Source organism: Sinocyclocheilus anshuiensis, unplaced genomic scaffold, assembly GCF_001515605.1.
Source record: "Sinocyclocheilus anshuiensis isolate Anshui unplaced genomic scaffold, SAMN03320099.WGS_v1.1 scaffold1638, whole genome shotgun sequence".
NCBI lineage: Eukaryota > Metazoa > Chordata > Actinopteri > Cypriniformes > Cyprinidae > Sinocyclocheilus > Sinocyclocheilus anshuiensis.
This window is the reverse complement of record NW_015542885.1, coordinates 498,655-510,238: the sequence shown is the minus strand read 5'-3', so window position 1 is coordinate 510,238 and position 11,584 is coordinate 498,655. Positions and strand designations below refer to the sequence as shown.

The 11,584-nt window shown below is 37.5% G+C and overlaps 1 protein-coding gene across 1 annotated transcript in view; it reads right to left on the bottom strand.

Annotated features, from left to right (window-relative positions):
* Window positions 1-3,437: 3,437 nt before the first annotated feature.
* LOC107694658 (solute carrier family 25 member 36-A-like) overlaps window positions 3,438-11,584 on the bottom strand; it is a 27,608-nt gene continuing 19,461 nt past the window's right edge. The window contains exons 5-7 of the mRNA XM_016494340.1: window positions 5,085-5,151; window positions 4,560-4,849; window positions 3,438-3,852 (exon numbers count right to left, since the gene is read on the bottom strand). Coding sequence (XP_016349826.1) covers window positions 3,659-3,852; window positions 4,560-4,849; window positions 5,085-5,151 — 551 coding nt within the window. The 3' untranslated portion in view covers window positions 3,438-3,658. The remainder of the gene's footprint in view (window positions 3,853-4,559; window positions 4,850-5,084; window positions 5,152-11,584) is intronic.

Here is an 11,584-nt window from a genome sequence, read left to right as displayed (position 1 = left end):
TATATTCAGTAAGGATACATTAAACTGATAAAAAGTGAGAGTAAATACATTTTCAATATTACGGAAGATTTCTATTTCAAATTTGCTCATTCATTAAAGAAACCTGTGAAAAAATGTATTATGGTTTCCACAAAAATATATAAGCCTGCATACTTATATAATAAGAATATTTCTCATATTAGAATGATTGAAGGATCATGACTGCTGAAAATTCAGCTTTGCCGTCCCATGGGGGAAAAAAAACACATTTATAAATATTTTCAAATATAAAAGTTATTTTGAATTATAAAAAAAAAAATCACAATATTGCTGTTTTACTGTATTAACTTTCAAATAAATGCAGTCTTGGTGAGCATAAGAGACAGTGTTTGTTGGTCACCATACTGTTGTCATCTGATATCAACAAAAGTTTGGATTTTTATTTTGGTCTATTAAAACTCTTCAACCTTTAAAAGAGATTAGAGACAAAATGGGTTTTCCATAGTTTTTTATTGACAGTTTGTACAAAAAGAGGTATGATAAATCACATAACCAGCAACGGATAGGCCACATTTACCATAAAATCAACTGGACTTAAAAAAAAAAAAAAAAAGGAAATTAAAAAAAAGGAAAAAAATAAATGAAATGAAACAACAGGTGTTGGCATACAATTTGTTAGTGTTGGTCATGTTAGTTTGCGCAATATAGACACCACACATGAAAATAGCTGAATATGCCATTAAACGTGAAATGAAGATGATATAATTAATCTAGACCATCTTGTTCAATATTTCTGTCAATCGTTTAGGCTCAGTTAATATAATGTTCAAGTCTGTCCATTCAGTCCAACATTGACTCCTGAATATTCCATCATCACTTTCTGAAAATGACTTTTTGAATTTCTTTGTAATGCCATTAAAGTCTCCGTAAGACTGTGAAGTTACAAGTGCATTTGTTGAATGCAAACTTACAGCATCATGCATGCATGTTTGCAAGAGATCACTTTCTAACACAAGTGCAATGTCTTTAGATACAACACAAATATTTATGCACTAATTTACTAATCCATCAACAATAGTTTAACTATTCTAATTATACTAAAACATCACGCCTGAACAAGCTTTTGTTTTCCAAAAGCAACTGCTTTTTAATCATCAGAAAAATATTTAGCAAATCGCCGACTGAGATCACATTAGCTGTGACGAGAGTCCAGCATTAATTGCATAATACGTGATGATGTTGTGTGTATAATGAGTAATGAAATCCAATGTGTGGTGATGAACATTACAGTATTCCAGAGCTTCATTATCAGCATTACAGATATCAATGACTTAAAAAACAAAATGGACTTGAACTGGACCGAAAAGACACTGAAATGCATGAAAACGCTATGCGAAAACAAACGTCACTTCTGCTCATGAATGATGGACGCTATCAAAAAAAAACGAACAATTTAAAGATGCTTACAGGCTCTGTATGGGATCTACCAGCATGAAGTTTAGTATAATTACCTTAATGGACCGAAAAGACACTGAAATGCATGAAAACGCTATGCGAAAACAAACGTCACTTCTGCTTATGAATGATGGACGCTATCAAAAAAAAACGAACAATTTAAAGATGCTTACAGGCTCTGTATGGGATCTACCAGCATGAGGTTTAGTATAATTACCTTAAATTATCATTTTAAGCCCATGTGTTGGTAATGAACTGTCTGGAAACGATGTGGATAACATCTAAATCACTAGCATGAACAGTTTGAGATCATTCATATCATGAAGATGTGAAAGTACAGACAACAGTAATGTAAACAAACAAGCGAGATGAAAACACTTGGGAAAAAAACTGACTCCATTTCAAGCAACGAGTCCAGGGCCAGAATTAGGAGTGATAAACAAAATTATATAAAATGCATAAAAAAAAAAACACACACAGAAAGATAACATTCAACAAAATGGGTTTCACAACACCCTTCTGTGATAAATCTATCAAACAAATGCAGTCATTCAAATAATACTACTGCATAATCAGAGGACTTAAGTTATGAACACTGGATATTTGATATGCATACATACAGTATATACACATACAAGAATATCCTTCACTAAAAGTTTAGTACACTGAACTGTACAATAACTTCCAAAGGGAACTGTTCGGCAAAACAGTTTTGCTTACATAGTAATACTATGTTTTACAATACAAGATCAAAATTGTTCCAAACAGAAAAAAAAAGTTTTGCGCAAGCCTAGACAGGCCACAAAGTGCATAAACGGTCAGTCAGAAGCCACTGTTAGAGGAATCCATAGGGTGGGAAACGATTCTGCAGCTTGTATTCCCACTCAAAATGGGAAAAATGACTATTGCCTTACGACGAATAATGCCGTCACAACGTGGCATGTTGTTTGTAGGCAACATGCTCAGGGTTAGCATTAGCCACTACCATTTAGCCATCGGTAAATTCATCTCTGGCTCTCGCCGACACCTGGGATTCAAGTAGAGGCTTTGCAGCAGTAAATGGAGGCGATAAACTCGAAAACGCTCCATCTCTGTTAAAAGAGGCCCAGTAATGCAAGCAGGACAACATCTCCCAATTCAAAAATACCACCCAGAGTACATACCAGGACTGAGCAACTTCGGTCCTGGAGAGCCACCATCCTGCAGAGTTTAGACGCAACCCTAATCAAACACACCTGAACCAGCTAATCAATGTCTTCAAGATCACTAGAAAGCTACAGGCATGTGTGTGTTTGATTAGGGTTGGAGCTAAACTCTGCAGGACAGTGGCCCTCCAGGACTGAATTTGCCCAGCCCTAGTTCATACTATACTGAGATTAGGACAATGGTATGATCATCAAAAAAAACACACAAAAAATAAGTATGGTTAAACTTAACATGAACCTAACGAAGAAACACTTCAGTTTGAAGCACATGAGGGGCCACAGATCACGTGACCGTCAATTTCACAACAGCAAATGAACATTTGTGCGCGGACAACCATCTGCCAGTTTGGAAAGAGTGGAAGGTGACCTCTAGAGGAGAAAATACTTGAATGAACAAATTCTGGAAGGGCAAAACGTCATCTTTACGAAATGGTGATCTAAAAAAGAAAAACATCCTTTACAGTAGTGCTATTGTGCCACATCTGAAAAACACTTTCTTGTGCTTTTTTTTTTTTTCCTTTAAAGTCCTCCAGCCATTTCAGATCTTGACAGGTTTGTTTTTCTTTTCTTAAAGCAATGGCTCAGATAAAATAATTTCTGAAATGAAAGAGTTGTCGAAGAATGATTTTTTTTTCTTGAATGAAGAATTTTAGCCAATTCAGGCTTTTGTTTTTTCTTCAAGCATTCCCCTCTTTGATTGTCCTTTCTAAACGGACTTTTCCTAAAACATTTTGAAACAAATGGACAGACAGTATTAGCAAATTTGTTTGCCATCACTCTGTCTCTTTTTTTTTTTTTAAACCCCCTCCAGTCTGACAGGCTCGAATCCTTCTCGTTCTCGGAGACTACAGCCCCCTTTGGGGGTCTGCGTTGACAATGCATTTCTAGGACTTGTTCTTCTTGCTTTGGTCTAAGCCTGGGACAATCTCTCTCGGTCTCCATCTAGCTTTTGCTTTCTCACCCTGTTCGTCTCTCTCGCTCTGCCTCTCTCCCTCTCTTTCCTGGTCTCTCTCCATCTGTTAACCACTGAGCAGGTAGACCACCAGCTCATAGGTGCACATCATAATAGCAGTGTTAGGGATCTGTCGGACCAGGTGAGTAGTGAGGCCTCGGTACATTGCTCTGTAACCCTCCTCCCGGATCACCATATTTAGAGTTTGGAAGAACGAACGATACTTGCTGCCCTCCTCACGTAGTCTGGTACGAACAACCTCTGTCATGGGAGAAGGAAAGAGATAGAGAGCAAGTTAATAAACAATAATTTTTCAGAGAAACAAAAACTTGGCAAGATGGCACATACAGTGGGTTCCAAAAGCCTGATATTACACAGAAAAAAAGCATTTTATTTCTGCATTTCTATACATGGGAATACAAACTCTTTAATTCTAAATTATATTATAAAAATTCAGTGGAAAAAAAAAAAAATTAAAATAAATAAAAATTCACATCTACAAAAATGTATTCAAATCTATAAATTTACTTCTGAAATTTGTACAAATGTACTTACATTCGATCAGCTGTCCAGAAATGTTATAGATTATTTTTTCTTCATTCTACAACATAACTTCTTTTTTTTTTATTTTTGTTATTTTGTCCTTTTTTCTTTTAGTTTATTTTCAGGTTTAAATGGAAAAAAGAAATCACAGATTTTCAATGTGGTCTTTTAAACATGAGGAAAAAAAAAAAAAGGTTTCATGGATAAACAGACAGATGGATTTTCAAGTTAGGTTCATCTTTTAAATACAGGTCGCAAATTAATGTATTGAGGGTCATGATAATTGTTCAAGAATGTACATGTAGTACAAAAGAACCCACTGCCAACTAAATAAACATGCCAACTACAAACCAACAATGAAACAAATATTAACATAACTATCACAAAAAAAAAAAAGAGAGAGAGAAAAAAAAAAAAGCACTCACCATGAGGATACGCAATTGAGGTGGCACAAGTCTTGGATGTGGCAGCAGCCAGCATCATTCCCACAAAGTCAGAAGCGTCTTTTACAGATTCATCTTCGTCATCCATGTTAGCGTTGGCCTTGGACTCAACGAGTTTGCGTTTAATGTTTTCATAGATGACAAAGTGGATGACAGTCTCTGATATGCCAGCATAAGATGCAGACATGCCCCTGTAGAATCCTCGTAACCCATCTGACTGATAGACCCGCCGGACACACTCAAATGCACTCATGCACTTTTCTCCGCGGTTCCTGGAGAAAGACAAACACGTGTGATAAATGTCACAAATCTGATTATCAGATTTTACATTAAAAAAAATATTATTTGAATTTTAAATTGTACTAACATGTCATAATATTTCTATTTTTACTGTATTTTTGATCAGCCTGGGTGAGCCTAAGAAACTTCTTTCAATAACATGAAAAATCTTACCAATACCAACCCTAAACTTTTGAGCGGTAGTGTACAGCAAATAGAATTACTCACCTGGCATCAAGCTGCAATCGAGTCTTTATAAGCCAGATCGGGTTGGTTGCTGTGATGGCAGTGAACCCTGGGAAAAAGAGGTGTTCCAGATCAGGCTTGGAAGTGATACTGTCAAATTAACTCAAAGCACAGGACATTCAGCAGGTCTAATGACTCTAAAACAGACAAATTTTCCCTAAAGAAACTCCACACTTCAAGGAAGTGCTGTGGACATCTGTAAAATATGCTTACGGCCTATTTGTTTCAGTTTAAATTGTGGGATCTGAATCTCATTGAGCTTATTTCAGCATATCATACCAATCTCAATCACTAACAGTGTGATGTGGACTACATGTTCTCTTCAGGAATGCCCAGCATCGTTAGCATTAACAGCGATTACTATCTGATGTCGGGAAAACCATTACAGATCCACTAGGCACTTATTTAATATTCTGGGGTAAGAGCCATAAGCACATCTTAGAGTGGCCACAGCAGTAAATAAGGCCTTTAGCTAAAGCATTAAGCAGCTTTTCATCTATAACAAAACTCTGAAACCAATGTAGCTTTACTTCTTAAATATCTAGTCCTATCCTCACTGAATTAAACAGTATTTTAGGGTTCGAGTGGAAGCTAAATGAAATAAACATTTTTAGAAAAGGGTCTTAAGTTAAAAAGAAGTCTTAAGTCAGTTGCATAACTGCAGCCAAATAACGCAAAAAAAAAAAATTTACTTTAGGCAAATGATTGTTTTCCACAGCATGGGCACTGATTTAAACCACCGCTGTGCTTGTTGAAATGCATGCCATGCTAGTAATATGCTGGCAAGACTGTGTAGTGTGACAAAATATTAGTAAATGACATTAGCACAACAGTGGCTGAATTTATTTTGTTTGCCATTAAGGTATGTGTATGCAAATTAACGTTATGTGTGCCTTAAGAGATTTAAAGGAATATTTCACCCAAAAATGAACAAAATTTACTCACCCTCAGGCCATCCAAGATACAGAGGAGTTTGATTCGTCATCAAAACGGATTTGGATAAAATTAGCATTTCATCACTTGCTCACCAATGGATCCTCTGCAGTAAATGGGTGCCGTCAGAATTAGAGTTCAAACAGCTGATAAAAACATCACAATAATCCACACGACTCCCGTCCAATAATTAATGTCTTGTGAACATAGACAATTAGTTTACACTTGTTAACGGTGCTTGATTTATGCATATGTCTCTCCTGATTCAGATTAGATGACTTTTTCACTGGAGAAAGCAATATTATCGATAGAGGACTCAGAGTCACATCAAACATTTTTTGAAGTAAAAAAAATGCCTCGATGATGGATTTGCTTCTTACAAACACAGCTTTTTGCTTCACAAGATGTTAAATAGTGGACTGGAGTTGTGTGGATTATTGTGATGTTTTTATCAGCGGTTTTATCATTCTGACGGCACCCATTCACTGCAGAGGATCCATTGGTGAGCACGTGATGTAATGCCTAATTTCTCCAAATTTGTTCCAATGAAGAAACAAACTCCCCTCCATGTTGGATGGCCTGGGAGAGTACATTTTCAGAAAATGTTCTTTTTTGGGTGAACTATTTCTATTATGTGTGCTTGCATTGTATTAACAGCATTAAAAGCAACTGCAAAATATTTTGCCTGATGTTGGTAGGAACAATTAGTTGATCTATTCAACTGCAGCAAAATGAAGCACAAAGCCTGTGCTCGGTGTTGTGGGTGCACAAAATATCCCAAAACAAAAAAACAAAAGAGAGCACAAGACAATGGCAATTGGAGATGAAACTATTCATGTGCGTTTCTAACAGTATAGTGTAAAACATCAGTGTTTTCTTAGGCTAAACAAAGTCTACTGAGCTAGAGTAGAAGCTCTAGAGAGGGTAAGAGGCCTACTGACTGGTGAAGGGAGGGGGTGGATGACAGTTCGGTACAAGAGTAAGAGAGAGAGAGAGTGTGTCTCTGACGAGTACTCACAGGGGAGGGGCAAAGCTCCTCTCCTCACAGCTGCAGGACGAAGCCTGCAGATATGGGGGGCAGAGCAGGCTGGCTCACAGACCCTCACGCAGGGTGAAAGCTACAGTAAAGGCCTAAAATAGACACAGGCTTTTCTGTACCACATTCACAAGCAGCAGTCCACATGACCCTCAGAGTCAAGTCAAACCCATGAGGGAGTGGAACACGACAATAAACCTTGCCCACTTCCCATTAAACACCTCCCACCTCCCCAACCAATCCCCGCCCACCAATTACATCAAACAATGACCATTCCATCCCGCTCACCACCCCATTTAAACATTCAAGAGAGTGCTTTCATTTTCCTTTCTTTTTTAATGGATAGAGGGAGAAAGATGGTTAGAGAGGTAGAGAGAGAAATAGAAAGACAGAGCGAGATGAAAGTGAATTTTTGAGTTTTAAAGGACATCATTAGACCAGTGTTTTTCATTTTAAAAGGTACAGAACAGAGCTGATCTTGCTGTAATAACACTATTTCTTTTATCATATCTGAGCTTTATCAATGTTGGGTCATATAAACAGCTACAAAATCAAACTAGGATCAAAGTTTATATCAACAATAACTTCATGGAGGGTCAGAGGCAGTGCATGTAAGAGTCCAATGCTAACCTTGTCATTCCTGTTGGCAAAATCATTGCTGAGTACAATTTTAAAGCGGGTTTTCTGGTACGATTCAATCAAGGTTTTGCGATTTGAAAAATACTACTTGCACAAAAATTAAACCTTGAATATGTGGGTACATATAGAGAGGGATTTTTTTTTCAACATAATAAAAAAACTTGTTTATTTAGTAGGGTCAAAATTAGTATCGACCGACATTGGTTTTTTGACAGCCGATGCCGATATCTTGGAAAGCAGGGTGGTCGATGGCCGATATTTAAGCCGATATAATTTTATTTATTTTAATTAATATTTAAGAAATGTTAAATAATTTGAAAATGAATTAAAAAATAAATGTGTAAAATAAACATACTTATACTTTAAATTACTTTATACTTTTTTTTAATAAAAATATAATTAAAAAGGAAGTAAACACTGTAACCAACAGGGCACTCAGTAATCTGGGAAGTTTGTGTGCATTGGGATATGAGAATCATATTTTTTCAAATAAAGCCAAGGTAACACTCATTTTACATACATCACACAGTGAAAATGACATGAATATGACTGGGCAAAATGAAGCGCAGCATAATTTGAAATCATGAGTTTAAAGTTTGTCGATTGCGCGTCTCCAGTGAAGCTGAACTCTCCCTCCTGTCCGCATTCAATTTGCACGGACCGACCGTCACGCAGAGAACACGCGATCATGCAGGATACAAATGCACACTTCACAAGATCACAAGTTTGCAAGATTTTTTAAATTAAATGTTCATTACTCATTCAAAGATTTGTTTAAATTATATAAATGCGTATTTGCTGAATGCTGACGGAAAACGAGAAAGTATTATAAGGTTTGTGAATGCTGACGGCAAACGAGAAAGTATTATAATGTTTGCCTTTCTATTACTAATAATATAAAAGCAATTGTTACAATACTTTTTGTATACATTTTAATTCCTTTGTTTAACAGTTCTGATTATTAGACAAGACTTCTATCCGTATTAGACAGAACTGTTAATGACGACAGCGAACAAGGAGAATGTGAACACTGTGTGCGCAGGCGCTGCCGTTCTCAGTGCCTAAAAGTACCGCTCTCAAATGCATCAGCCAAAAAGAAAAACTTATCGGCCGATGCCGATATTTGAAAATTGCCAAATATTGGCTGATATATCGGCCTTGGCGATATATCGGTCGACCACTAGTCAAAATGAAATAACTAACATTTAATCACAAATTATTAGGGGTGGGAATTGCGGGGTACCTCACGATACGATACATGGCTCACGATACGGTATCACGATACAGCGATTCTGCGATAATCAATATATTGAAGGGAGATTTCTTAGACAGGGTGGAGCTGTCACTGTCGCTGCGGTTGATCTGGTGACATGATGATTGTGGGTATTGGTAAAAAAAACTGAGCTATAATACCACTATCAGTATGTACATATATTTGTGTGTGTGTAACTGTGTTCTTACCCTGCATATATACTGGCTCTGAGGTCCAGGGGAAAATGTCTTGGACCGGATGATGGTGTTTCCTCGCATAAAAGGGTTTCGCTGATGGACATCATGTCGCCGCTCCTTGGGCCGAACTACAGAAGCAGAATGAGGGAGACCATCCACACTTGTCTCTTTATTCACCTAATAAGGCAAAGAGAGGATGTCAGCAAGTTTCATTGAAAGAACTCCCATAAAAGCAATGAGAAAGTTCTATGTAAATGAATCATTAATGCCACCTTTTCCGTTATGACAGCTGTTGGTCCAGGTTTAACTGGCTCTTCCGCCTGTTCCCACTGGCAGTCGTCAGGGTAGAACTCCTCATCCTCCTCACCATCACTACCTTCTTCATCCACAAACACGTCACCATCCAAAGCCTCTGCGGTGCTATTATATACAAACATATACCATTTGACACCAGGGTTATTATTAGGGGTGGGAATCGCAGGGTACCTCACGATACGATACGAATCACGGTACATGGCTCACGATACAGCGATTCTGCGATAATCAATATATTGCTAGACAATCCTATAACGAAACACCACGATATCCGTCTAACTATGAAAACAAAATGCCTGTGAAAAGGTTAAGTGCAAGTTTTCTCTCTTTATTCAAGTCCAAACTGTTAGAAAACAGCACAAAAGTTCTGTAAATCAAATTTAACATGCTAAGCAAATTAATAATTTTATTCTTAAAATTATTAAGCTTAGCTTATTAAAAGCTTACACTTTTCTTTGTGTGTAAACCAACACATTTAACTGCTTATCAACTTTATATATAGCCTATATATATATATATATAAACCTGGTACATTTCAAAATTTACCTGGAGTGTTTTCCCAACCTTTCCTTTCCTCTCGTCATAAATACGGAGCCCCGCACACATGATATGCAGGGAAAAAATAGCCGTTCACATTGCCTCTTTTGCGCGCTCAGGTTCGTTATTTCAAATGTAGACACGCTGCAAGCACACACACTGCACACTACTGCGCCGCATTACGGCTCTGACGAGGTTTTGTTTCTGCCGGTCGGTGCCCACTGCATAACGTGCACTTGCAATATCTGAGAGAGAGGGAGAGCATCCAGTTTTGTTGACATAAAACTGGACGTGCCAGCAGCACTCTCTCACTCATATAGTTAGTGAGGGAAATCCACCTGCGATCCGAGCGGAGAGGTTCCTCGTGCTTCCCCATCTTCATAGAGAACGCGGTTCATGGTTGCTCAGAGCGCTTTGGAAAGAAGGTGAAAATGGCGCGGCCGCGATTTCCACGCATTTTTAGACGCTGGGAGAAGGGAAATCTATATAGAGTGCCTTATTGTAATAATTAAAATATCGATATTTGGCGCCAGATATCGGTTCTCGTATCGCATGGAGAAGGACAACGATATATCACCATATCGATATATTGTCCCACCCCTACAAATTATATTATTAGGATAACAATTTGAGTTAAGTGAAAAATTAATTTCAATGGAGGCAAAAAATAAGGTTCAGTAGAATGCTGAACCTTAGAATTCTCAGAATTCTTTGAATAGAAAGTTCACGAGAACAGCATTTATTTAAAACAGAAATCTGTTTTTAAACAATTTAATGCCTCCTTGTTGAATAAAACAATTAATTGGGAAAAAAAAACACATTTGAATGATAGCTTATATCTAATATCATTGGTTTAACATTTTTCAAAAATGTAAGGTTCAGGTTCAAACTAAATTGATTTTCAATGCAGAGTTTGGACCACTCTGTATGATTGCACCATTTGATTCTTCAGCGGTCTGAAGTGGTTAATAGAGGCCTTGCTGTGACTTTTATGATTTATATGATTCAGTCATAACCTAACCACAGTGATGAACAACGTGTGGGCCATACGTGACATGCATCAGGTTGCAGGAACTGAGCTAGAAGCAACTGTAACCTGATGCTGATTCAAAGAGCCATTAAGAAAGGGAAAAAAAGTCACCTGTGCTTTTGAGAGGAGAGAGCGGTGAATGTAATGAATATTTCATATGCCTGTCCCTTATCAGATGCCAATTTTCCATTGCAGGCCTTCGGGGACTTATATTTAACCACTTTTGTAACGTAAAGACTATGTGTGCTACAAGATAGAGTTTGTCAGGCCGTGTGGCCCCTCTTTCTCTTATCTTCAGCACACAGACAGAATATGGTATGAATGTTTACGCTGCGATGAATGCGCTTCCTGTCTCGCAAAATAACACAGCCTACATATAGCGCAATCGAATGACAAGGTTAGCATTCAGGATTGAAATTAAATGCAAAAAAAGAAGTGCATGTAGTTTTTCACTGAATTTACCTTTACAGGGGATTACAGGCTGGCAAGGGGGCCATGTGTCAAAACTGCGTAATCACAAGCAGGTAAAAAAAAAAAAAAAAA